At 38.5% G+C, this 27,758-nt stretch overlaps 3 protein-coding genes across 3 annotated transcripts; 1 reads left to right on the forward strand and 2 right to left on the reverse strand.

The window, feature by feature from the left end:
- Positions 1–2,232, reverse strand: LOC111327364 (neuronal pentraxin-2). Its single transcript, XM_022931520.2, has 4 exons — positions 2,119–2,232; positions 1,684–1,822; positions 743–971; positions 1–444 (listed from the first exon to the last, which is right to left on the reverse strand). The coding sequence occupies exons 2-4, from the start codon at positions 1,799–1,801 to the stop codon at positions 36–38; spliced, it is 756 nt and encodes a 251-aa protein (XP_022787255.2). The 5' UTR covers positions 1,802–1,822; positions 2,119–2,232; the 3' UTR covers positions 1–35.
- An 11,102-nt stretch (positions 2,233–13,334) lies between these two features.
- Positions 13,335–20,901, reverse strand: LOC111327353 (COMM domain-containing protein 8). The gene is made up of 5 exons (XM_022931510.2): positions 20,811–20,901; positions 20,243–20,398; positions 16,860–17,018; positions 15,323–15,478; positions 13,335–13,571 (listed from the first exon to the last, which is right to left on the reverse strand). Exons 1-5 carry the CDS (start codon positions 20,880–20,882, stop codon positions 13,548–13,550), a joined length of 567 nt encoding a protein of 188 aa, XP_022787245.1. The 5' UTR covers positions 20,883–20,901; the 3' UTR covers positions 13,335–13,547.
- A 56-nt stretch (positions 20,902–20,957) lies between these two features.
- LOC111327370 (kinesin-like protein KIF9) lies at positions 20,958–27,662 on the forward strand. Its single transcript, XM_022931525.2, has 5 exons — positions 20,958–21,667; positions 23,239–23,628; positions 24,005–24,386; positions 25,214–25,582; positions 26,452–27,662. The coding sequence occupies exons 1-5, from the start codon at positions 21,065–21,067 to the stop codon at positions 27,033–27,035; spliced, it is 2,328 nt and encodes a 775-aa protein (XP_022787260.2). The 5' UTR covers positions 20,958–21,064; the 3' UTR covers positions 27,036–27,662.
- Positions 27,663–27,758: the final 96 nt, after the last annotated feature.

Genomic DNA, 27,758 nt, shown 5'->3' on the forward strand with positions numbered 1-27,758 from the left:
TCTGGTTATGGATATTTATTTCATATCAGTGTCAGCTACCAGAGATTGTTTTCAAAAGAATGAATTTCAGAAACAATTACGTCGCCGTGAAGACTTTCTTCAGCATACAGCTGGGACCACATAACCACAGATCCCGCAGTCACGTGACAATTGTGGAACTGAGCTTGGATGTCACTGTCTGACAGGACCGTTCCCCATACATTCAATCCAGTCACTTTACCGATCCAAGATTGATCTGGGTCGAATTTTCCCCCAACCTCGTCTTGGTCTTGTCCAATGACCAAAGTACCTCCGCGTTTAATCGTGCCTCCTTTGTAAAGATCAGAGCCACCTCCGACGACTTCTCCATCTTGCCAGAATTGATAATCTCCATTTTGGTTGCTCCATGTGAAACAGACGTGGTGATATATCCCATCACTGAGGAGGCCTTTGTCACCAGCATCTCTTTAAAAGAAAAATCAGAAATTAAAAGTTTAAAAGAAAAAAAAACCTCAGCAATGATACGTTCGATCACATTTTAGGAAATGCTTTTTTTTCAAGATACAATTATTTCAATTCTGCCCTCCACATCCTCCAAATGCTAATCCTGTTAAAACATAGAGCAGTTTCATCCTTGCTTACGTACACTGAAATGTTGAGAAAGATATATATTTCAGGGATATTCTCAAGGAATTACATTACATTTGACCGTTACGATACTATTCTGCTCCTGTAAGGTAAATTAGCAAAGAGTTAACTTAACCTTCTGTTGCCATGGATAAGCACTCGGGAAGTGGGATATGTGCAGAGCGTCAATTCATTATCTGATCCTGGGACTGCGTAGCTGAACACACATTGATTATCATTAGGTTTTATATTGAAAGGATTCCAGCTTGCAATCATGCAGATTGTAACAGCAGACAGATCGACCACGATGGCGTTTTCCTTCATTGCAAAATCCGTGACGGGACCTTTTAATATCATGACTTTGTCTGAAAGGTAAAAGTACAATTGCGCTTAGGATGTGATGAATTGAAGCACACCTGCGAATTTGATTTTGACTTTGCTCGAACCGTCGCTCAGCTGAGGGGATGAAAAGAGAATCCTTTGGACCACTCTCGCTTCAAGGACGAGAAATGAGCTTTTCCCGTCAAATTTAAGGCTTCTTAGAAAATGAAACTTCAATTGAATTACTGATGTTGTGTTTTAGCACGAAATACAGGTCGAGGAGCACATCCTTTGCAACAATGATTCTGAAATTACATTGCAATTTTTCTCGAGGGAATCGATATCATTAAAACTATATCATAAAATTGAGCAAGTAAGTTTCGATGAAGAAAGTGGTCATGGAAATCTAGTCTTTTTTATTGATAATAAGCGACCCATTACTCTTAGTTTCATAGGTTACGTTAGCGTCCAAGCATACCAAGATTAGGTGAATAATTTCCAACGACAACTTCTACCTGCCATTAATCAACGTAACAAGTCTCGGAAGACAAATAATATAGATTTAGACGAGCCTAGAAGTGGAGCTCAGGTAACTTAATTTTACTGCCCCCCTTAATTTGATTAGCACTCCTCACGGGCTGTTGAAGAGTCTATCTACATCAAGTTATGGACCAGTCAGGTAAAAGGGCGGTATTGTATGGTCTATCAAAGAGTAGGGGAAGCAGGAAAAAGCTTGCATTTATTTCATTTGCTGACCTCTCTCCCCAGGAAAACACATGTATTGTTGCCTCTTCTCCAGCCTGCTTTCCTCCGTGGCCAACGCTGAAGCAAATAAGCCCGCAAGCAGACACGTAGTGATCCAAAGGTAATTCATTTGTTCTCTGTTTCTGCAAAGCTAGAAGAAAAAGAACAAATGTTAAGGTTTCGCTAGACAACGCAACGTAATTAAATGCAATAGTTCAAAAAAAAAAAAAAAAAAAAAAACCGAAACCCAGAAATTTGTTTATATTTATGTTCCTTTGGTCTTTCCTTCACCTTGTTTGCACATTATTGAATAATGTGGACACTGCACCCCTGCTCATAATACGATTAACAGCAGCTTTAAAGAAAAAAGTTTAAAAAGAAGGGTTTTTGAAAATTAAAGATTTCCAATAGAATGGCGGTATGGGTTAACAGCACCGCAATCCTTACCTTTTTCCCGAAACTTGTGACTTCCAAAAATGAGAGGATGAAATGCTTTTCTCGAGACTCAAACTCGAAATAGTGAAAGGTGTGTTCAGCTACACCCTTATAAACCTTGTCTGATTGCATTCGTACTCATTGTCGGAACTACCGTGTCGATAAAAGGAGACAAAAGAATGCTTTCTGATAGATTTGTTACGTTGACTACCAAATTATTAACTTCTGAGATGCCTTTTAATTCTTCTCTCTGTCATTTTCTAATATCAAAACGAACGTATTTAGCTAACAATAAGAAATTCCTAAATAACTGAAAAGAAATTTGTTAAGTATGGTGTAACGTCAAGAAACTGAGTACTTGAAGCAAAAGTTAGAATTAAGATATTACACAACCAATCATTGAAAACTTAAAAACAGTTGTTAAAAGTTTCTCAAAGCGGCACATTTTTAACGCTAGTTGGACGTGAGCATGTCAAGGTGTCAAAATAATTGGGTACGAAAGCAGGGTAAAAAAAAAATTATGATCAATTTGATCATAGTAATAATAATAACACTGTACTAAATTACTTGCACGGAAGGACAGACAATTTGCATGACAGAAATATTAAGATCGAATTTTTTTTCTTTTTTTTTTTTGATAGTTTCACTTTTTATCTAGAAATTAAATGCCAAGACATATAATTGGAGGAACTCTTCACGCGCCATTTTCTAAACATCGCCCTTTCTTATTTTCTTCTTGATATCGTACCACTTCGTGTCTCTTTAGGATCCTCCCTATATACATGTTTGCATTCGATTCCACTCTCTTTGACTTGTTAATGAAGATTAGCAAACTTCGACATGTCTTCTTTTGGTAAAAATTCCAATCAAGATATTTTTTTAGTTTTCAATTAAAATCGAGTCTGCTCTTGCAGATTGAAACACCTGCTGTAAAAGTTCCTCCAAAGGTTCTAAAAATTACTCGTGGTATTCAAATTTTAAACCTTTTGTTGGAAAATTTTTATCGAAAATCCTGTTCATAGACAACTTTAAGTAGTGAGAGCGAATGTGCCGGCCAGATCCAAGGGTTGGGAGAAATGTCACATTGACTGTATTGAAAAAAAAAAAAAAAACCCTCTTGACTCCCACGATAACCATTTGACCAGAAACACCAGAAATGCTAATTTAAATATAAATACCATTGTATTTTTCAATAGCGTTACCTATTGTTATGTTTTTTTCTTTTTTTTTATTATTGGAATTATTTCATATAAATCTCCATTAGAATAGAGGACCATGAAGTAATATGGCTATTGACATGTAAGGCCCAACAGTTCTAATACGAAACGGAATTGTCTTTCTGGAGAGACTATTCGCTGGTCTTTTTCTAAATCTTTTGGGTCAACGTGTTTGAGGATGGCAATTCCGTACTTTAAAGAAAATGTAATATGGGAAAACACCCTGCATTCACAATGCTCTTACAATTTCGCCAACTCCTTAAGATGTGCAAAGTAGTTTTTCTCCACACTCAAAACTGTTACTGGATAAGTAGAGCATTTTTTTTAATATAGAAATTCTTGAAAGCAGCTGTGTGTTGAATCTTGATTACAAAATTCTTCTGATGACTCGTACTTAGCGTTGTGTGACGATCACTGTTTCGGAGATATTTTCCGCAGTCCTTTTCCGTAACTTTTCGTGATAACGCATATGTAATACCTGTACAATAATGAAATATCGCTTTCTAACACTGAGGCCACATCTTTGTTGGGCCTGACATTCTTTTTATTTACGCAGAGCACAGTACGAAAAAGGGAAAGTCTATGTATATCTAGATTTATGGGGCAGTTAAACGGTGAAGGAAAGAAGCAAAGGTCAATATCTCTGATCACCTTCTTTTTTAAAACCCCAATTTTTTTTAGCTTGTGTTTCTTTTTTTAGCGACTCAGTTAGCAAAACCAATAACCCTGCATGTGAAAAGTATGGAATAGCACGGACTTCAAAAGAATATCTTTTTAATTTTCCCACTAATTGTTTTTGGAAATCCATTGATGCCAGGGTTGAGGATTGCGAAAAAAAAGGTCGAGGAAAAATAACGTGATACTGTGAAATGAAAAGAGAAAAAAGAAATCATACAAATCGTGTCGTGTTCCAAACAAAAACGAAACAATTAGAACTGGATCTGGTAAGTTATCTTTATTTCAAATCCGAGACTGTTTTCAACACGTGTTAACGTCTTCAAAATAAACATATGCTTCTCCTTGAAGTTTTTCTTTAGCGTACAACTGGGACCGCATAATCGTCGATCCCTGCAGTCACGTAATAATTGCGATACTGATCTACTATGTCGCTCTCTTACAGAACCGAGCTCCATACATTCAATCCGGACACTTGACCGCAGTCTAGGACTCGTCTGGGCCGAATTTTCCTCCAACTATGTCTTGGTTTTGGCCAGTGACAAAGTACCTCCGTGTTTTATCATGCCTCCCTTGAAAAGGCCTGAGCCCTTTCTGACGACTTTTCCATCCATCCAGGCTTGATAATCTCCGTTTGTATTGCTCCATATGAAACAAAGGTGGTGAAATAGTTTGTCACTGGGGAGGCTCCCACCACTAAAAGTCTTTAAGAAAAAAAAAAGAAAGAGAGACATAAATGAATAGACAACAACAAGCGAAATCACATTATCAATAATACGCTCGATAAAAGTTTGTAGAGAGTTTTTTTTAAAACAAAGGCGTTTCCCCCGTCACTTCTCACAAATGCTGATCCGGATAAAATACAGCGCAGTTGATCCTTAAATGCACAAACATAGAAAGTTGGAAAAATATATTACATGCCTTCATAAGCCTCGGAAAGGGTGTTAGGAATTGATCATGAACAACATTTGTATTTTGGCTTTTGTGAAACTTTAGTAAGACAAAGTCAATCAAACCTTTTGTTCATATGAATATAGTATGCTAGAGTGGGATATATGTGCAAATCAACATTTCATTGTGATATCTCTGGACGGCGTAGCTGAACAAACACTGTTCATCCTTGGGTTTAACATCGGAGGGATTCTAGGTCGCAATCATGCAGATTGTAAGAGCAGCCAGATCCATGTATGAGATAGTGTTTTCTTGTATTGCGTAATCTGTTACGGCGCCTGGTAAGACCATGACTTTGTCTAAAAAGTAACTACAGTGGTGTTCAGTTGTGGAGAGTTTAAGCATGCATGCCCAGTTCATGCTGGTCAAACTCGAGAAATCGCTTGGCGGAGGACGAAAAGGAGATCCATTGCGAGCCCCGCGTCAAGACTCGGACTAAGCTTTTCACATCTAAATTGATAGCTTTTGGAAATTCCGCACAAATTCAATTTAGTTACATACATTTGTAGTACAAAAAGCAAAATACTTGCCCTGATGGAAATCCTTTACAACGATGGTTTGGAAATAAAGATGCTTTTCATTTTTCCCTTGTAGTTCGTAATTTCCTAATATCAAAACTAACATACAACTGGCTAACAAAAATAGATTCTTGAATAACTAAAGAGAAATTGAAGAAGATTAGTGTAGAGTGCAACGTCACGAAACTGAATACTTATGCGAAAGTTAGAATTAAAGCACTACATAATCAAGATCAGTTGAGAAAAAAATGAAAACTAAAAAAATAGTAAAGGCTTCATGGGTTAAAACTTTCCTATAACGAAAACTTTCTAACGTTAGTTGAACGTGAGCATGTCAAGGCGTCAAAATATCCGGGTACGAAAGCAAGGGTAAAAACAATTATGATAAATATGATAATGGTAATAATAATTGTAAGGTTGTGCTGAATTATTTGCACGGAAGGACAGACAGTTTGCAAGACAAAAATATAACTTATTGTTTGAAAAATAGAGATCGCAATTATCAATTAAGGAATTAAGTCCAAAACAAATAATCACGGAACTATGCCTGCGTTATTTTCTAAAGGAAAGCAGAGAAATGTCTTTAAAATCCCTAAATTGATCTGTCGGGAGATACACTGGCGGCATGCCCCCTCCCCCCCCTCCCCCCCCTTATGAGATAAACATGGACAGCTGCTCATCTCTGAAAAAGACCAGGAATTAGGTCGAGTGAAGCATTTAAAGGAAGTCCTTAATAGACGTACCGGCACCATAAGAAGAGCTTGATATAAAAGAAGCTGGGAACGACGTAAGTGTTGATACCGGACTATCAAAGAGGGAAGGGATAACTGCGGCCTCCAAATCTCTTTAAAAAAACAATAGGCTCCTGGCAATGGCCTCCTCAATGCCAAACATGTCAGTCAAACTAGAGCTTTCAACTGGGGAATGATAAAAAGAGATTTCTTTGAAAAGCCCTCATATCAAGGGCGAAAACTAAGATTTTAAAATAAAAATTTTGAAACATTTTAATTCCTATTTCAATTCAGTTACCCATGCGGTGAAGAACAAGAGATATCAGTTCTTCGCTTTGAACTCCCTCGCAACAATGGTTCGGAAATTGCCTCGCAATGTTTTCCCCATATAAAATTTATTCACACCATTTGAGTCCTTACATGTCTGTGTAGGTGGAAAAAAAAAATAATAAAAAGCTGATATACATCATGAGCGCTAACCATCATTCAATGATAAACAAATCCAACTTTTTTTTCCTTCCCTTCCTTTAGGCTTTTTTTGTTCGTTTGTTTTGTTTCTTCCTTTTTTTTTTTTTTTTTTTTTCTTTTTTGCTGTCATTTAATTTCCTAGGAGATATTGTTGCTCAAGGATTCGAACCCTTGCTAAATATTTTTTTCTTTTTAACCGCGAAACTGTCGCCATGTCGGATTCGATTTCATAACATAGCTAGCAGAGCCGCGCAATCAAATTCAGTATACGTAAGCGAGGTCAAAATCCCTATAGTGCACGCTGATACTGCGAGCAAATCGCTTCGCCAGAATTTTTTTTTTCGCGCGAGCGGCCATTGTTAGCGCAGGGAAAAATAATATATTTCGCGACAATAATGGATACAAACAGAGCCTCTGTCAACCAGTCCCAAAACGAAGACAATTTTCCGACCTTTTCCCTTGGGCTAGAGTTCTTAAATGAGGCAGAAAAAGAGAAAAACAACGAAGAAGGAGACTCGGCATCAGCGCCGTCACGATTCGCTTCACTGTCCGAGGGTCATCATGAAATGCAACAAATTTTGACAGGAAGACACTCTGGTAAAACCAAACAAATGACAAACTTCTCTGTTTCAGCCTTCAAAGATAAGCTTAAATTTTTTCGTTTTAATTAAACTACAGTTAAATAAACCTCGAGCTTTCAACAGAAAATTTGAAATAAAACCAATTCCTATTTTACTTAATATTTCGCTTACCGCGAACAACCACTTCCGATATTGTTGTCCGTTTTTCCCGTCAGATTTGATGAAAGAAGGGTAAGATTTTCCCGAGGCAATAGACGAGGGAAACTCTAGCTTCTTTCAGGACTTGCTTACAAGTCGCGCTTTTGAGCGCGTAGCGCGAGTGCGAGCGCGAGTCCTACCACACCAGAACAGAAAACCAAGCGAACGACTTTGAGAAATTCTAGCTTCTTTCGTGCTCTCCAAACTTCCCACGTGCTCCATAACTCGATAGTGCACAGCTGAAAGCATGAAATAATTGTTTTAGAACATAGCCTGTAGAATTGTGGATCAATTGAAGCGAATCGTGAAGGCGCTGATGCCGAGTCTCTTTTTCCGTTGTTTTTCTATTTTCTGACTCATTTAAGAACTCTAGCCCAAGGGAAAAGGTCGAAAAATTGTCTTCGTTTTGGGACTAGTAGGGTCGAGTCTCTGTATCCATTATTGTCGCGAAATACATTATTTTTCCCCGCGCTAACAATGGCCGCTCGCGCGAAAAAAGAATTTCTGGCGAAGCGACGCTTACGTATACTGAATTTGATTGCGCGGCTCTGCTAGCTATGTTCTAATTGTTAATTGGAGCGCAGTTTTGAAAATCGATACGACAACTAGTAGAACAAAACCAACAATGGATTGTAAAAATAATGTGACGTATATGTGCACGATCCTTCGCAGTAAAGCACTATTTGAGCAATAGTGAAAATTAGACCTGAAAAAAATTTCAGGCCTGTACGGGATTCGAACCACTGACCTCTGCGATACTAGTGCAGCGCTCTACCAATTGAGCTAACAAGCCAACTGGGAGCAGGTCATCAAATTAATTCGACATAAACCCGTAGATGATAAATCAAACAACAACAAACATATGAAACATATGTATGAACTGCGGTTATGAAACGTATATGTGCACGATCCTTCGCAGTAAAGCACTATTTGAGCAATAGTGAAAATCAGACCTGAAAAAAAGAATTTCAGGCCTGTACGGGATTCGAACCACTGACCTCTGCGATACTAGTGCAGCGCTCTACCAATTGAGCTAACAAGCCAACTGGGAGCAGGCCATCAAATTAACTCGACATAAACCCGTAGATAATAAATCAACCAACAACAAACATATGATACATATGTATGAACTGCGGTTATGAAACGTATATGTGCACGATCCTTCGCAGTAAAGCACTATTTGAGCAATAGTGAAAAACTGGCCTGCTCTCAGTTGGCTTGTTAGCTCAATTGGTAGAGCGCTGCACTAGTATCGCAGAGGTCAGTGGTTCGAATCCCGTACAGGCCTGAAATTTTTTTCAGGTCTGATTTTCACTATTGCTCAAATAGTGCTTTACTGCGAAGGATCGTGCACATATACGTTTCATAACCGCAGTTCATACATATGTTTCATATGTTTGTTGTTGTTTAAAAATAATGTGGTCAAACATAAAATTAGCCAAGTCAAAGTAGGGAGCTTCGAGTTGCTTATCTTACTACTGTTCACCGTCTTTAACTCGAAGATAGTCGGCAATATATAATCTTAAAGTCTCTAACTCCAATTAGTAAGAGTTGATTTAAACTACACCTTTTTTTTTTTAAATCCTTTTTTCGGCGTCCGAGCTGCCTCGCTATTCAAAGGGTCTTTATGGAATGACAGCTTTTAGGGCTAACGGTCAAAATTTTCGCCGTTTTACCTGAAACGAATTACATTCCTTCCTTTGTGATTATATATATAAAAAAAGATTTACGACTGATGGTTGAATTTTTTCAATTCTTAGGCCTTATAGCTTAATTTTTAGCCGTTTGAGAGCTAACGGTGAACCTTATTGAGACACTCTTTTCAAGACAAAAGAATTATTTTTTAATGAATTCTAACGTCTACCACATACCAGACAATAAATGTGTTGGCTGCTGTTTGTTCTGCTGTCTGTAAATTTGATAACCAAAAATCATTTCCAAAACAACAACGAATTATTCAACGACTAAAAGAAAACTGATCATATTTGACAGTTTGATGCAGGATGCATCAAATATGATCCGAGACAATAAAAAGGATTCAAGAAATAGGATGGTGAAAAAAAAAAAAAAACCATCATAATAATGAGTATTTGTGCGAGAAAGTATTATCAATCAGTTTCATTTCAGTCATCCAAGAAGTTTTTCTTACTAACCAAGCGTTTTGTATTGCAGCTCAGACATTTATTATAATTATCATAAAAATGAGCATTTGTATATTATCAATCAGTATTTTTTTTTAGTCATTCAAGTTTTTATTGCTAACTACGCGTTTTGTAATGCAGCTCATGTACTTGGTAATTAACGCAAAAGCAAGACAAAAGAAAGAAGAAGACAATAGTGACCTTACGCAAACCACGACGGCGACGGCAACGAGGACGTGGAAAAACAAGAGATCTAATTGGCAGAACAATAGCTCAGCACGTGCGTTTTGAAACTTTGTACATTTCTTAGCCGTCCCATGCAAAACAACAACGTGAAATCGCCAAAATTTGCGTCGTCTGCGAACCGAAACCGCGACGGCAAATTATTTTAATTTCCATTTGGAACTCAACGCTACTTTTATACGTCATGCTGAAGTTGAGCTGTGGCGCCGTATAAGACAGTAAGCTCCTGCAACCATTTTTGAAATTCTAACTAAGAGTAGAAATTCATTTTTTAGTCAAAGTCTTCCTTGGCGTTGCCGTCCTGATTGCGTATGGTCCCTAGTTTCGATTAAAAAATGAATTTCTACTCTTAGTTAGAATTTCAAAAATGGTTGCAGGAGCTTACTGTCTTATACGGCGCCACAGCTCAACTTCAGCAGGACGTATAAAAGTAGCGTTGAGTTCCAAATGGAAATTAAAGTAATTTGCCGTCGCGGTTTCGGTTCGCAGACGACGCAAATTTTGGCGATTTCACGTTGTTGTTTTGCATGGGACGGCTAAGAAATGTACAAAGTTTCAAAACGCACGTGCTGAGCTATTGTTCTGCCAATTAGATCTCTTGTTTTTCCACGTCCTCGTTGCCGTCGCCGTCGTGGTTTGCGTAAGGTCCCTACTAGGTTACTGAGACGGTGGACCTGTCTTTTGTAGTGTCGTCTACCCCAAGAAGGAGCCAAGGTTAATCTTAAAAGGGCATAGCTGAAAACGACTTTCGCCAGTTTTAATCAGAGACTTGAAGAAAGCACCTTATCGTCACAGTTTTGGAAGTCACAAGTTTTGAAATAAAGGTAAGGATTGCAAGGTTATTAATCTTTACCCCCAGTTGAATAAAGAGGGTAAGTTTCCAGAGAAACTGTGGTGCTGTGTCGGTGGAGGGTATCACAGGATGCTTTGGTTTTAATCAACTGGGTTGATGATATGATATAGGCCGCCTTATCCTTACAGAAAAAAAACTTCCTTTAAAATATTGTTGTTAACTGTTTCACCTGGAGGAGTGTACTATCCATAATATTTTGGTAGAGAGCAAGAAGGGGAAAAAGAAGGGCCAAAAGGAGCAGAAAGTTAAATAAAATGCCGAATTTCAGTTTACTTAAATACCTTGCATTTAATTTAGCTGTATTGCCGAGAACAATTTTGATAATTTCCCTTTTTTCTTCTCAAATTTCAGGGAGCGAAAAGGAAATGAATTTCTTCTGGATCACTGCATGGATGTTCTTAAGCTTACTTGTTCTAGCGTTGGCCATGGCTAACAGAAAGGCAGAGAAGAGGGAAGAAAACGAGTGTTCACCTTCTAAGAAAAGTCAGTAAACATACCGCAAGCTACTCGTCTTTGATCTATCGACCATTCAATCCCTTCCCGCTCGTCCCTCTCCGTGACCAATGGTTGGTTACCGAACTAAAGCCGGAACACAAAAATGAGGTTAATCGTTAGCCGCAAAACGGGCAGAAAATTAAGCCGGTAGGCGTAAAAATCGATAAATTTTATCCGTTGGTCGATATAAAAGTCATGATCAATAATATATATTTTTTTCATTTAATCACAGCCATAAAATGCCCAAAGTTTTAACCCGTTAGCTGTAAAAGCCATCACCCCATTGCAGTGATGGCAACCCCTGGAAATCTAAAATCTGGAGACTTTTCTTTTATAACACTCCGGCATCGAATTTCACCCCCCCCCCCCCCATAAGAAAAAAGTGGCACCCCATCTCCATCAAATCGACCTTCATCCCCCCCAAATCGTGTAATTAATAGCTTTCAATGTTCACCTTAAAAAAGATTTCCGAAGTCTTCCGAGTGCAACCGAAGACTTCCAAAGTCGACCCAAAGATTTCCGAAATCTACCGAGGAATTTCAATGGTTTCCGAAGTTGATCCGCAGACTTTTGGAGTTGAACCGAAGTATTCCGAAGAGTTTCCGATGTTCAAGGTCGCTTTTATCCGGGAGATTTGGTTATTTGTACGGGAGAACGGGAGACTCCAGGATTATTCAGGAGAATTGGCATGTATGCCATTAAGATCCTTATTGTTGACCACACTACGTATGCAAAAAGCTAGAGTCGCTCTCGGCTATCGCGTCGCGCGACTCTTTTCGCTTCCTTCGTGCTTAGCAACCTCCCGCGTGCACCATAACTCAATCTTGTACGCTGTGGTGTTTACCATTTGTTAAATTGTTTCCTTCTTAAAAGCTGCATAAAGTAATTTTTTCTACTTCCAATACTTTGAAAATACAAGTTTGAAATTGCTTGAACCTGTTTGAACTCCATGGAAAGTTCAGGTTTTCAGTTTCTGTCAAGTTCCCACTCAGTCATCTCAAGGAGGGACCCTGGTAAGGACATTGTTTTAGTGTTCCTACCCAGTCTGACGCGGTTTAACCTTCGCCATCTTGAGTTTCTCTGCAACACGTGCGACTAACTGTGCTTACTATTTATCAGCACTTCTTGCTTGAGATCTGTGAAATTTTGAACGGGATGTCGTTTGGAGGAGGATCTGGGAACGTACAAGTTGATAAACAACTTCAACAAGAGCTACTGGCTGAAGATCAAAAATACAAGTTTCAACACCAGATTCACGAATTCACAGATATGTGTTGGGAAAAATGCGTCGAGAAACCGGGCAACAAACTCGATGGGAAAACAGAAACTTGCATTGAGAACTGCGTGGAAAGATTTCTTGATACTACAAAGTTTATTGCTAACCGTTTCAGCGAAAGGTTTAAGTAAAGGCCTCACTCACTACCAGCCTGTCTTGAGAAAACGGTTTTAAAAGCTACAAATTAATAATATCGGACGACCTTTTAGTGTGGAAAACGAGAGGTTAGCAGAACACAAAGATTTCCATTTCAAGATTTTGTATTTGTGGGATCAAAGCTCTGGTCTCACTCTCTGAAGTATCTCAACTTTCAAGGTGAAAGAAGGAACATCAATCCACAATTTTACGCAATAAGGACAAATCACACGCAGGATAAATCCGAAGTAAGGTCGTACTGGGTAACTGCAATAACAGTGTTTTGAAATAAAGATAATTTTTTTACCAATCGGTGAAGGGTCAGGAGATGTATATCTGCTTTAGTTTTAAAAATGGGTTTTCAAAGTAGCTGTGAGTATGACTCAGTATGTTATGTGTTGATCAATTCGAAGCTTCAACATTCCCCCCTTTCCCTGAGCTACACACGGGCATTTGAGAGGCCCTGTTAGAGGGGGGGGTATAGGTGTCAGCCATCTGAATTTCAAACTTTGTCATGTCACCATTTTGAAAGGTTCCGATGTGGCTGTCACAATTTCATCAATGTCCTGCTTGAAGTCGCATTTTCATTTCCTTGATGTTGCTGTTTCAATGCCATCTCACAGCTTGGAATTTATCTTATCAGAGCCTGATTTGACTGTCCATCGTGCCAGCGATATTTGTTAATCTGTTCAAAGGAACACTTGCTAGGGTACATAAGAATATGGTCAGTGTGTGGGTTCACAAAATTTGTGGAAAAAAAAATTTTATTTGTTTAACAAAGCTCTAAAATACATTTAACATATGGTTATTCATGTAGCTGTACCAGACACAAGGATATTTTCATATCAAATACAGTTTTTTTTTGTTTTTGATTTTTTGGTTTTAAAACTAAATGTATTATGAATATCATGAGCAAAAAAAAATATATATGTGTATATATATATATATATGCTCACTACTTATTTTCTTAGCTGCATAACCACCTGCAATGCAAAGAAAGCACATGCAAACATTAGGTGCTTTAAAGTTTTCTTTCATCGTAAATCTTTAACACTGGAAGAAAATTAACCCTTTCACTCCCAGAAGACTGACCAAAAAGAAAATTCTCCTTACAATATTCATAGATTTATAAGTAAAGAGATGATGAAAAGAAAGAAAAACAAAAATATGGGGATACATGTTGTATTGTTTGATTTAACACCAAATTCTCAAGGCCAAAATTATAGCAATGATAATGGAGTAAGGTAAAGGGAGTTGATATTTTGATCTACAGATGAAGGGCAAGAAAGGTGAATAGTTTTAGAATCTGAATAAGGGATCAATGGCGGTGATCTGAATTTAAGCCCTGATTGAGCCACGTGTTGAGTTTTTGGGAAACACATATTGCTCCTTCACTAGAGAGTGGGTCTCTGTACTCACAAGTACAAACTGGATGCTAGTTAACACCCAGGGAAACCTGACAACTTGCTAACCCTTTAAACCCTCACATCAACATGCAAGTTCTCTAGACTGTTTGCTATACATTTTCAAACAGATGGGCGATGAGGAAAGGTGATGTCGACAATCACAATGGTGAATATCATTGACTTACGAACTGCACTATTGAATGGGATTCTGCACAATGCCTAACCTACAGTACTAAAATTTTCAACGACTCACTGTGCAAAGCTGGTTTACAAACTTAGAACAGACTCGTCTTAACAGTTGTCAACTACTGCCAGCCCCATACAACAACTCATTCTTGTCATTAACATTATAAACAAACTGAACAGAATGACCTAACTTTACTGACGGATCAAAACAGACCAATCGTGACTGACTTATGCCACTTTAGTCTTACAGCTAATAAACATCACAAAACTGACTAATCATTTTACACAAACTGGACTAAGAACATTCTACTGACAACTATTCACTTGACTCTGATGATAACTTCTGCACAGGTTGTCAGTCACCACCACTGACAACAGTCCGGACTACACTCACCCGCACGATCGTACTACACTTCCACATGAACCCCTGGGTTCAAAACATTAATTTTACTGTAGACATTTCCTGTGGTACTTGGTACATGTATGTGTACAAGGGAAATTTGTCTAACAATAAAGAGCTTCTTAAGGCTGCAATCATTTAGTCTTCACTCATGACCTTAATGTCTAATACAAAAAAGAGATTGTTGGGAGAAATAAGATGTATATCACTTACGGAGAAGAAGGTTAAAGAGGGGGTTGGATTCATACTCCTTGTGGAAAATCCATACATACGTTAGTTGTCCACTCCCCATGGGGGCTTTTCAGGGTCAATTCCCATCCATCCCACCCCAGGGGAGGACATCCATGACACTGTGACAGTAATCTCTTGCATGGGAAATTAACGTCTCCTACCCCTAACCCTGCAGGAGACGGGGCCTACGGTTTATTCATCCTTATCCAAGAAGACTAGAATATCTATCCATTTCTTGATTATAGAAAGGTAGCAAATTCTCCTCACTTATTTTAAGACCATGAGTATCGGTCTGGCCGGGGCTCGAACCCTCGACCTCCCGCACAACACAATCCGGCGCTCTAACCAACTGAGCTAACCGGGATCAATGTATGCTGTGTTTTACTCTTGTCAATTAACCTCATCTGTGTCACTAATGGCAACATCAGGCTCATTCTTGGGATGGAGAAAAGGCTCAATTAATCCTAAATTTTCTTTATGATATATGTAAGCAAAATTTAACCCATCATACCTTATTAGCTGCTTCTAAAGATGATATAAGATTGTCTAGTTCTTCTTTTGAAAGCTCCACAGAAATGTTTCTGTCTTTCCCACGCTCCTCAACATCAAAATCCAATGTGACAGTGGGTTCTTTCACACTGGCCAACTTATCACTGGACATTGTCATCTGTAGGACCAAAGTAAAATGATCATTCAATAACTGGAACTGATTATAATAATAAATGTTAATTAATTAACCAGGGTGACCTCTTCAGCATAAAATGCTGATATCAATAAGGGCCCTGCTAGAAAAAAGAAAAATAAAAAAAGAGCCTTAAGAATTCTAAAATATGAGTTTTAAAAAATATGACTGAGTTAAGATCCTTCATTTTATTAAGAATATCATCAAACAGTTTTGATCCATTAAAATAAAAAGACTCCCTTGCAGTCTCAATTGTGACTTTGGGAAGCACTAAGTTCTTCCGGCCCACTTCCCCTTGTGTTGTGGATAGTTCTAAAACCCCTAAAATGAATATAAATTAAAAAAAAAAACATTCATTTGGTTGATTGTCAAACTTGCTTTCACCCTTTGACTCCCAGTCGAGTGACCAAGACAGAAATTCTCCTTACCATATCACTACAAGCTCAAGCAGACAAGTGATGAGAATATATAAACATATTAACTGCCAAAGGGGATTATCAGTTGATTCAATACCAAACTCTCTGATCCAATATCATAGGAATCGTAAAAAGCTAGGAGAATTACTATTTACATGTAGATCTCAGGAGCAAAAGGTTATAATAAATATCTATTAAGTTACTAGTGGAATTTGTGCTTGTCAAATTGTATCTTCCTTTTTATTGAAAACATTGTTGATAATTTGAGTTAATTACAAAACTGTAGGTTATACCAATCCCACACTACATGTTGTACCAATATACATAGACTCACTCCCAGTCAACTCTCTCTGGCCAATTTTTCAATCAATAGTCAGTTGAAAATGAGATCAATGTGGCCTCTAAAACAACAAACCCTGACAAAAAATTTATTTGACAACAGGGTTTGCTGGGCTCGCTGTAACTGGCTACACTGTTGCAGTGTCCCTGCCCTTTTTTTTTCCATTGATTGTTATTTTATTTTCCTTTCTTTCCTTTCTTTTTTTTATTGAGTGTTGTTGTTTGGCGAAGTTAATAAATAAATAAGTATGCTATAGAGTTTCAAATGCCATTAGCCCTGATATAACAAGTCTTACTAGCTCAGTGGACAATCTTTATCCATGTATATATTTTGTCAATTTTATTAGTTTACACTAAAACTTAACAGTTGTGTTACAGTTCTAAATAATATTTTGACTGCTTGTCAGTCATTATCAAGCTGAAATTTTAAGAATAAAATTCAACAGTCATGTATATTTTGAAATGAACATTTAGGTTATAAAACTGATACTCATCGTCTTTCTTCATGGCTAGTTTTGAATCTAACTTGTTTTAAAAACTTCTTTATGATAAAAATTGAATTAGTGTCAAGAAAAAGTTTCCTGTCATATGTAATCGAAGGTTGCACATACCTTGACTTTCCAGTCAAAATCTTTTAGATAAGAATTTGATATCGAAGCTGCATTAAGTACTAGCATTTGCCTCACTTCTTCTTGACGAGGCCAGACACAGTCAAGAACAGCTTGTTTAACCTCAGGAGTTAGTGATAATCTGTCAAGTTCCTCGGAAATCTGGAGAGTTAAATGTAAATTATGGTATTGCAAAGTGAACCATTTTGTATAAGTTTTACTCAGCTACAAAGTGATACTGTAAATTGCATTCAAATGAAAATTAGAGGCATTAAAGAGATCAAATTAATGAAGTTTTTCCAAACAAAAGAGACATACACAAGAGAGCTTGGGTAAAAATTGTCCTTTAAAACATAATTCATGACAGTTGACAAATGATTGCCAATACAAACACCAATGAGCTTTGGAAGACGTTACAGCTGATATTGTGGCTCTAATCTTTCACACTTTAACTAATTTTTCATAACATCCAACAAGCTGATGGCAAAAGGAAAGAAAAATTGTCCACCCCGGCCGGGAAATTTAATTCAATTGCATTGTGCCAACTTGATACCAAGGGTTAAAGCCTGGTTTTCACTAGTGATGCAAGCACAAACACACCCATAAGGTAAGTTTGCTAGGTCAAAATGAATGCCACCGAGCACAAGCACTAGCACACAAAAAAGACAAAATTCTGATCCTTGTACTTTTTATTTGTGCTTGTATTTATGCTTGCGTTGAGTCAGTTTTCATTTTGAAGTTAAGGAGCTGTTCTGCTCGTATTTGACTGTGCTTGTGCTTGTGCTTGTGCTTGAGCTGGTGTCGCAAGCAAAAACCAAGCTTGACTGTTTCTCTCATCTTCATGTCGCAACACACCCTCTTTAAACTAACCACTTTGTCCCTGACAACCTGACTGAGTGAGTGACTGACTGACTTCTTGACAAACGAAGGGATATACAGGGGAATGGATGGACAGACTAACATACAGACAGATGACAAATAAGCAGGTAGCCAAACTGACACAATTGTACTACAAGTAATTATCTGACTTGATGAATGACCAACTACCTTATTTGACTTACTGTTTGAACGTCAGGCTGACAGAGCAGCTGGCTGAGTTAAAGTGGCAGAACACAGTTTTTGATACCTGTGTTTCTTTCACCATATTCTCTAAAACTCTTGATCTCTCGGTCGCCAAAACTGGCAGCAAGCAAGTCAACAACACAAACTTTGTTTTTTTTGATAGTTAAGCTGACGAATGTGCCACTGACATGGCAACATGGATAAATATAAACAGGCCTTTAAAATTGGTTTTGTTTATTTGTAGAAAATCTAGTCATTAGATTTTCTTTATAATTTGCATGCAACAAGCTTGTAACGATACTCACAAGTTTACAACAATTTGCTAACAATTTAACAGAGAGATCTTTATTATCCCTTGTTGAAGGTTCACTCAATTATCTATTATTTCCTTTGTTCAAAATCATTTTTTTCAATACTCTAGTTACTTATTTCCTAAAGTATTTTCATGCCAAATTTCGTGAAATTCTAATGAGTGGTTCTCAAGAAATAGGCATATTTCCGAGAAAGCAATTTCCATTCATTCACAATTTTTTGACTTACGATGCATGTGCTACATTTAATTGAATTATTTCAGTAACAATGAAAAAGCTGAGAATTGCTGGGTTCTTTGCCCCATTAACTTTTCTAACATGTCTTTGTAATAAAAGATTAAAGCCCTCAATACACTGCGCCAACTATAGAGAAAAATAACACAGTGCGGATACGTGTTGAGTAAATAAAATGACTGCTCAGCTCTATTGACATGTTTGTTTTTCTTAATCCTTGTGTGCGCCCTGAATAGCATCAGAAAGAGTGCGCACGAAAACTGTTTGGCCACCTTAAAGGGTGCCTATTTGTGTGATTACTGGCTTGACTTAGTCAGACCAATTCTAATACATTTAAGAATAAACACTAGCGAGAAAAACACACAACGTTTTGATGACTCCATGTCATCATTCTCAAGTGAGAAGAGAATAAAAATGAATAGTTAATTTATACCGTACGAAGGTGGCAAATGTAAAAAGTTTAAAATATTTAAAATATTTAAATAAATAATTGCGCGTGTTAAGTTCATAAATGTAAACTATTAAATAAATAGTTTCGCGCGTATGGAATCCGATTGAAAAGGCAATTATCAGATCTAAGCAACAAAATCGATCACACCCTTCATCCCGTGTTCAAGAGTCGCAAAATCTGTGAAGATCTCAGAGTACGTGAGCCTAAACCTCCTATAGTTAGCCAACAATGCGTTGTATATAATTATAAATGTGATCTGTGTGATGCAGAGTACGTCGGGTACACCAGCCGGCATTTACATCAACGTATTAATGAGTACCGTAATTCGGGCATCGGCCAACATCTAAAGAACGACCACGGCCTACAAACCATCGGTGACCTGACCAAGCATTTCAACGTACTTAAAAAGTGCACCGGGAAACTGGACTGTTTAGTTCATGAAATGCTTTTCATGAAGAAGATGAAGCCCTCTTTGAACAAACAATCGGATTCCATACGCGCGAAACTATTTATTTAATAGTTTACATTTATGAACTTAACACGTGCAATTATTTAAATATTTTAAATATTTTAAACTTTTACATTTGCCACCTTCGTACGGTATAAATTAACTATTCATTTTTATTCTCTTCTCACTTGAGAATGATGACATGGAGTCATCGAAACGTTGTGTGTTTTTCTCGCTAGTGTTTATTCTTAAATGTCTAACAAAATCTAATGTCATTCGAATTCTAATACAGTATCAGATAATTTGGCTTTATCAACTGCATTGATAGTGTAGATTGGCCACTGTAGCAAAGAGTTTCAAAAGCTGAAGTTTCAAGCATCATTAGCCCTCAGTTAGCCATGCGCTCAAAGGAGGGCTAAATTGCTCCAGATGTCAGCTTTGGAAACTCTTTACATTATATTAAGCAATTAATATTATCAACTCAGCTAATAAACCAATTTATGCTGTTAAACACCCCTGCACAAGCAGCACCAAAGTTTTTTTAAGATCCAACCCCCATTTATGTAATACAGTGCTAGTTGACTTCCCAGATGACTTTACTGTTATCAAATTCATAGCACAAGAAAAGTGCTAACAAAAATACTGGGTAAATCGAATGTTTTAATCATTATTACATCAAAATAATGTTCCCAGCAATAACGTAGCTCCATTTTCTGCCTTTAAAAGCACACATAACCCACAATTCCTCTATTCGCTCCGACGAAGGGCTAACGCTCGAAACGTCAGCTTTTGTAATCGTTACGGTGGCCAATTTACCATTTCAACTTTGTTGATATATCCAAATTACATCAAAATACATCAGTACATCACACATTCAAACCTGTTCCTTGTTCATTCCTTTTGCAGTGAATTCTTTTAACATTTCTTTTCCGTTTTGTTGTAACAGTTTCCACTCCTCAGTTGTCCAAACCTTTCCATAGTTTTGATATCTCAAGCTCTTCCCAGTACATATACTTTCCAATAGTTCGTGTGTTATCTATGTGAAGGTTAAAAGATTAAATCATGAGATCAGAGCTCATCAATCACATACTCTAATCGAGATTTGAAGCGGCCACAAAATTAACAATTGTGAAGTTGATCAAAGTTTTACTCTTGATTAAAAGAAAGCAATCGGTTCTTATCATTTTGTTTTACTTGAAAAAAGTTCTTCAAATGGAATGAAGAACACTATGACGAGAAATCACGACTTAAGATACAAGGCAAATATCTACATGCGCTTAAACTTACGCAGAAAAAAATTAAAGCATTGAACTTAGCATCACATGACATTTTATTTCCCAAAATAAAAGTAACAGCCGGAAAGTGAATCACATAAAATTTTATTGCATTAAAATTTTGCCAAAAAATCACACTAATATATCGCGTTTGTTTTCTTGATGATCGCTTACTTTTTCGGCCTCTTGTTTTGAGCATTTACCCAGCAACTCTAGTCCTACCCTGCGACTTCCTCCGTCCGCCATCTTGTTTACGCGCCGTCTAGCACGGCTCAGCGGTCCTTCTCGCAGATGGTGCGCAAAAGGCATAGCAACTGAAATCGATTACCCTAGCAACAGAACACAGGGCTTCGAGGAAACAGTGAAGCTTGTATTGTTTGTATCTAGTTGTGGTTTTCGGCGCGGCTGTCGAAGAAAGCAAGACCAAAATGCTTCAAGAAGGCAATGGACGGGTCAAAGTCTACGCCAGAATTCGGCCGACGTCACGATTCGCGCAGAATATGATCGAACTCTTGCCCGATGGAAAATCGATCAATATTCACTGCAAGAAAGATTTGAGACGTGGTTACATCAACAATCAAATACTTGACTGGAGTTTTAATTTAGATCGCGTTTTACACAACGCCAGTCAAAGCGATGTTTATGAAGAATGTGCAAAGAGAATCGTTACCGAGGGCTTAGATGGTTACAACGGAACGATTTTGGCCTATGGGCAGACGGGAGCCGGAAAGACTTTCACAATGACTGGTTCGACTGAAAAATTCCAACACCGCGGAGTTATCCCACGAGCAATTCAACAAGTTTACAGAGAGATACGAGAAAGGTCTGAACATGCTGTGACTATACGGATCTCATATTTAGAAATATATAACGAGCACATGTTTGATTTGCTGAGCACCCTATCGGGGGCCCCCTTATTAGATCCTTCTCAGATGACCGTCACTGAGGATGATGATGGATATACAAGAGTGAAGGGGCTCAGTATTCATCAGGCTAATAGTGAAGAAGAAGCCTTAAATCTACTCTTTGAGGTAAGGTCTACACCTATAGCATGTGTGGTGACGGAGTAGAAGGACGTGATTAATCTAAGTTTTGCAAGCTGAATTTTGCTCAGATGCCCTTCATTCTACTAGTTATTTGTTGTTGTTGTTGTTGTTGTTGTTGTTGTTCATTTATTTGTTTAAGCAGGTTGATTAATTGGCAGCTGTAATAGCTGATGTGGACCTGCTGTCCTAACCCACCCATCCCACCCCAGGGGAGGACATCCAGCACACAGTAATCTCGTGTGTGGGAAATTAACGTCTCCTACCCCTAACCCTGTAGGAGACGGGACCTCCATTTATTCATCCCTATCCGAGAAGACTAGAATATCTAACCATTTCTTGATGTTATAGAAAGGTAGCATATTCTTCTCAATTATTTTAAGACCTTGAGTGTTGGACTGGCCGGGGCTTGAACCCTCGACCTCCCGCACAGCAGTCCAGCGCTCTATCCATTGAGCTAACCGGGAGGCGGTTTCAACTCAATGAAAAAAATATAATGACCACGAGGATAAAAACAATTCTAATTAATAATATCAATAATAATAACAACAATGACAATGATATTAATAATATAACATTACCAAGACCTTAAAATGGAAATTAAAAAGATTTGGAACTGTGGCAAAATACTGATCATCAGCACATCGGTTGAAAAAGTATGATTTCCAGAAACTCTGGTTCATTACAAAACATTCACCAACTGGGCACAGCACAGAGCTTTGATAATACCCATTGGGATGTCAAATCATTCAACAGGCTATGTTTTCTCTAGAGGTAGAGTGGACGGTTGTGGGAGGGTGGTAGGGAAAAGTGTACCCCACCCCTCCCTTCTTCTTCTCATTGACCTTTACTCATTCCATGATGCAAATTTCGTTCTCTCCCCACCCTTACACTACAATAAAAATCAAAGATGAAAGCTCTAATTTTCACCAGTAAAATACTGAGCAGTCTCACTCACTAAAATGGTGACTACTCAGCAGGCTACTCAGGCTGGGGCAGATCCAGGGGTGGCTCAGTCAAGCCACTCAAACTTATCCCTCAGAATGCTGGAAATCATGTTTTGGAAGACCTAATTTTCAAAATCTTGGTCCTCTCGAAAGGGAGACAATTCTCTGTACCCCCCTTGACAAAATCCTGGATCTGCCCTAGTCAGGGACTAAAAGGGAACTACCCCTGCTTACTGTTGGATTACAAATCACTCTGTCTTGTAGATTGTATCTATAAAAGAGATTATAAACTACACTTTATAACCTCTTTAATGATAATGTTAACTCAATCTAGGGCAGAAATCGCAAAAGGCACACCCTAAGTGAAATTCAGTGGGCTTGAAAAACAACTTTGTATAGTTAATTGCCATTGCCTTTGCACTTCATGTACTTCTATTTGTATATGCAAGATCTAATACATTTCGGAAGGGTTTTCTTTCTATGATCTATCAATGACTCAATGTCATAGTCTGGTTAAGTCACACACCCTCAAAATCAAAAGGGGACTAACACTTTATATTGAGTTAAAATTATTGATCAAAGATCTTACATCTATTTTTTTGTTTATTTCAGGGTGAAACTAATCGTATTATCGCTCAACACGCATTGAACAAACGTTCATCCCGCTCGCATTGCGTGTTTACCATCTACATTGAGTCACACTCGCGCGTCGAGTCCAACACGAAGTACGTCACCTCCAAGCTGAACTTTGTGGACTTAGCCGGATCTGAGCGATTGGGAAAGACACTGTCTGTAGGTGATACGCAAGTGGAGGCCATGTACATCAACAAGTCCTTGACGTTCCTAGAGCAAGCTGTGATAGCCTTGGCAGACAGGCGGAGAGATCATGTTCCCTTCAGGCAAAGCAAACTCACTCACGTGTTGAAGGATTCCATTGGTGGAAAATGTAACACTTTGCTGATTGCCAATATATGGGGAGAGGCCGCCCACATTGAAGAAACGGTGAGGGTTATTCCGTCATTATCATTTCACAGCAAAGGGGTGTAGTAAGAAATAAATTAAGAAAGGAAATAATGAGTGGAATGAAACAAAGGCGTCCTGTGTGTAAATATACGTGGCATGGAAACGTTTTGGAGATTACAATGTCGATACATTTTAAGAAGTAGATCCTTTGCTGCGCTTTGTGTGTGACCGTTTGGGCTGCCTCCTTCCAGTTGGGATTTTTTCAAAAGTTATGTTTATTCACAATGTGGGTTTCCAGTTTGGCCCTGAAAAGCCCCATTGAGGTAGTGTTTAATCATTAACTGTAGATACAAACCGATATGTCTCGATATTCAGGAAAGAAAAAAACTGACTGCCACTTGTTTCTTCTTCCAAGCTCTCCACATTACGTTTTGGCAGTCGAATGATGAACGTTCCGTCAGAACCCGCTGCAACGGAGCACTTCGACATGATAAGACTCTGCAAACAACACGAGAAAGAAATCCAAACTTTACGACAAGAACTCGCCATGCACGACACGCTGACAAACCGCAGTCAGATCTCCTACGAGCCCCTCTCAGAGTCTCAAATCCAGGATGTCCGCGAGCAGGTGAAACGATTCTTGGCGGGTGAACTGAACGACATCGAACTCGTCAATGTTCGGCAAATTAAAGAGACATTTGCGCAGTTCCGATTGATCGTGAACACGATGGAGGCGGACGTTGAGGAAAAGCTGCGAGGAAAGTATGTTTTACAGGAGAGAGGTGGAGCAACTCTCGGTGAGTTATTATCATGCGGCGCACGGATTGCGGGAGGGAGGGGGGGGAAAAGAGATACTTAAGCCCTTTTCGCAGGAAACTGTGCCCGGCCTCTCAGAACCCCTGCCCCATTACCATTATAATTTATTCTGTGGTCAATTATAGAACCCAACCTGGTCACTTTTGGGTAAATGAAACACCTTTTTAACCACGAATCTTCCCATTTTTTCAAATCACTACTTAGAAGAAGTTTCTTATCCGTAAAATCCCCCCAGAAATGTGCTACTCCATTCTAATAAATCTATTTATGATACAACCCAACTGTAGTCAATCCAGTCGTAAAAATGAGACCCCATCCAGCGGCATATCCCCATGAAGTACCAGAAGGTATGGCCCCCCACCCCACCCCCGCCCTGGTCATGCCGGTACATTTGTGCTTTGCATTATTTTATTACTATTTTTTTCAAGTCGTCTGTTTGACGGTAAATTTTCCGTCACAGACTGACTGCATCTATCTTATGATCTGTCGCATTCTTTTATTGCTTCTTGGTTATTGGCTGTTATACTGTTGTTGTACTTTTAATTATCAGTTCCTCGAAAATAAAATATTTAATACGGATTCTTTATTCCGTTGGTTGGAAAAATATTTTTGAAATTGCATTCTCGATCGCCAAGGGGTTGAAATTTTCTAAAAGGAACTAATTAGATTTCCCCGGAGCTTGTACAACTCAACCGCCATCATCCATCTTTTAGCAAAGAGCTCGAGTAACATCTCTTTTCACGAGGAGTTTGGAGTAACATCTGTAAATTCTAAAAGAGAACGATGAACAATTGTTTTTACTCTGTAGCCAGGGCAGGTAAGCAAGGCACTGTCCAAGGCGATGAGAGCGGATTGGTTGGAGAAGTGGATGGCCAAGGATTTGGTGTAGGTGTTGCTCCTCCTGGCGTAAAACCCAACGTTGCCTCCTTGGTAAGCACCAGAAAGGTAAAGAGTCGGGGAAAAGCTAAAGAGAGAGACAGCGCAAAGTCTCCCGCACAGGGAAGTGGAGGGCAAATTGATGGTCAAGCCGGAAGCGATGGGCAAGATCAGGGGCAATCACCTTCAGTTCAGACTCCTACACAGCGCCTGGCCACCCCTCTACCCAAAAGCGAAGCCTTTGAGGAATTCAAACAGGAGAGAGGCAGTGAAATTAACAGGATCCTCAATCAAAATAAAGGTTAGTGGTATTCTTGGTGGGTTGTATCAGAACCGGGGATTCTGAGTGAGATGCAAGGGGTTGGAAATTGAGATGAATGTGGGGCAGAAAGTGGCGGCTTGTTCACTGATTCTAGTTCGAATTGCTGATCTTAAATCATTGTCTTTTAGTTGGGTAAGAAATCGGAGAACAAAAAAAATAACCTTGAAATAACGACAGGAATCATTAGATTTGAACGTTAGGTTCGAGAATAAAGCACCGGCCACAGCTGATACTTCTGATTCCCACGCATTTTTCATCAAGTAGAGGTTTCAGTGCCGTATTACACATCTTAACTTTCCTTATCTTTTTCCTGGTTATTTTTTAACATTGCTATTACTCAAGGCAAAGCCCTTTATATCTCTTACACCGGGACTGCAGCGTTTAATGACCCTTTTATTTAGCACCACTCGCACTCTGATATGGTCGGAGGAGAGGGTGGGGTCAGTTACAAGTTGACTTCAATATTTCAGTCTCACGAACCCAACAAATACCGGAATGAGGATACGGCGAACTTTCAACCTCAGGCCCTGGTGCTTTCCTGGAGCTATCAATAAACGTCGGGGACTGAGTCATATCACGACTTTAGAAGTTTTAGGTGTCGTTACGATTGGCTACTGTAGTTAAAAGTGCGGCAATAGCGTTCGACGTATTCACAATGAAAAGTTTCCGATTTCATTCGTTTCTGTTTTTTGTTGTTGTTATTTTTGTTGTTTGTTTGTTTTTTATTTGCAGTTGCAAGCTTTTGTCTTTAACCAGGAGAATCTAGTAGAACCTTTGGATAAGCTATACCACTCTCTGTATGTGCTACTGCAGATTATAAGTACCTAATGATTGCTTATTCATTGCAGAAATTTTGCGTGAAAAAAAGAGAAAGGCCAAGGAACTGTCCTCGTCAGTCAACAGTCTTATGGAAGAAATCAACGAAGCCAAAGAAATTCTGGAAACTCGTAAACAAAACCGACTGGAACAAGGGGAATTTCGTACAGACGATGGTCAAGTCATTATTGATGAGGATGAGTATGAACTTGTTTGCAAAGCAAACGATCTAAAGTTACGTTATCGGCGTGACTACGAAGACCTGCTCAACACCAAATCCGAAGTTATCTACTGCGAGAAGCTGGTCAATCAATGTAGGCATCGTCTCGTAACCGAGTTTGACAATTGGTATTCCGAATCGTTCCTCGGAGCCGGTGATGAACCGAAGGGTGGCCGAGAAGGGCAAGTTCCCGAAGATGAACAAGAGAAGTTTGATCGGCTTCAGCTAGAGTTGTTGATGGAACATCCCGACTCTGTACCTTACTACAATGCTAAGATGCAAACTGAACGGCGCATGCACTTAACGGCCAATGGAAGACAGCAAAAGAAGAGAAAGCCTGGAGCTCTGATAGCTACAGTGCGAAACAAGCCACCAACCACACTGACTGTCACGTGATGAAATAAGAATACTTAAAAAAAGAACCCAACTACATTCTCGAATAATTTTAATAGTGTTTAATTTTCCTAAATAATTAGTCTCTTTCTGAGCATTACTACAGATATAGTTTTATGAACGGATACAGGCGCATGCGCTGTTCCGTATGGTTTTTCTCTGCATATGCCTGTATGATCCGTGTCTATACTATCAAGAAATGATCAAAATCATGTCATACCAATTGTTTTCAACTTTATACAATATTCACGTGACTGTCGATATGAAGTTTTTGTTCATATTATTATTACCGTTATTACTGTTTTAACATTATTATTTTATTATTTTCATCGCTATTTCTAGGATTCATCCATGGGATAATAATATTCTATACACAGTTCGCGCTGGTATCCAGTAACCTAACCAAACTGACATTATAGAAAGAATACTCTTTCTTTTCCTTTCACTGTTTTATTTAGTTAAACAAAGGACAAGGTGTGGTCAGTTATTTGTTTTCATTTGAATGGAAGCTCTGTATTATCAGTATAATCTATTGTCTTGTAAGTTCTGCGCATAGTGCTTGTTCATACTGTAATCTAATTCGGTCTGTAAATAAAAAAAAACGAGAGATAAAGGCTAAGCTTTTTTTTACATTGTTGTCGTTGTTATTGATTTAACAAATCAGCAGCGGTTTAGCGTGGTCTGTACTCTTATCGTCAACGATATTCGTCATGATAATGGTCAAAA

The sequence above is a fragment of the Stylophora pistillata genome, chromosome 9, assembly GCF_964205215.1.
Source record: "Stylophora pistillata chromosome 9, jaStyPist1.2, whole genome shotgun sequence".
NCBI lineage: Eukaryota > Metazoa > Cnidaria > Anthozoa > Scleractinia > Pocilloporidae > Stylophora > Stylophora pistillata.

Excerpts from the sequence above, each read along its gene's own strand:
- LOC111327364 (XM_022931520.2), bottom strand. The coding sequence starts at position 1,801 with ATGAATTACCTTTGGATCACTACGTGTCTGCTTGCGGGCTTATTTGCT. Across the intron at positions 972-1,683 it reads GTGTTTTCCTGGGGAGAGAG|ACAAAGTCATGATATTAAAA; the intron begins GTCAGCAAATGA and ends TTTACCTTTCAG. Across the intron at positions 445-742 it reads CTTATCCATGGCAACAGAAG|AGATGCTGGTGACAAAGGCC; the intron begins GTTAAGTTAACT and ends TTTCTTTTAAAG.
- LOC111327353 (XM_022931510.2), bottom strand. The coding sequence starts at position 20,882 with ATGGCGGACGGAGGAAGTCGCAGGGTAGGACTAGAGTTGCTGGGTAAA. Across the intron at positions 20,399-20,810 it reads CAAAACAAGAGGCCGAAAAA|ATAACACACGAACTATTGGA; the intron begins GTAAGCGATCAT and ends ACCTTCACATAG. Across the intron at positions 15,479-16,859 it reads ATTTTGACTGGAAAGTCAAG|ATGACAATGTCCAGTGATAA; the intron begins GTATGTGCAACC and ends TTGGTCCTACAG.
- LOC111327370 (XM_022931525.2), top strand. The coding sequence starts at position 21,065 with ATGCTTCAAGAAGGCAATGGACGGGTCAAAGTCTACGCCAGAATTCGG. Across the intron at positions 21,668-23,238 it reads CCTTAAATCTACTCTTTGAG|GGTGAAACTAATCGTATTAT; the intron begins GTAAGGTCTACA and ends TGTTTATTTCAG. Across the intron at positions 23,629-24,004 it reads CCGCCCACATTGAAGAAACG|CTCTCCACATTACGTTTTGG; the intron begins GTGAGGGTTATT and ends TCTTCTTCCAAG.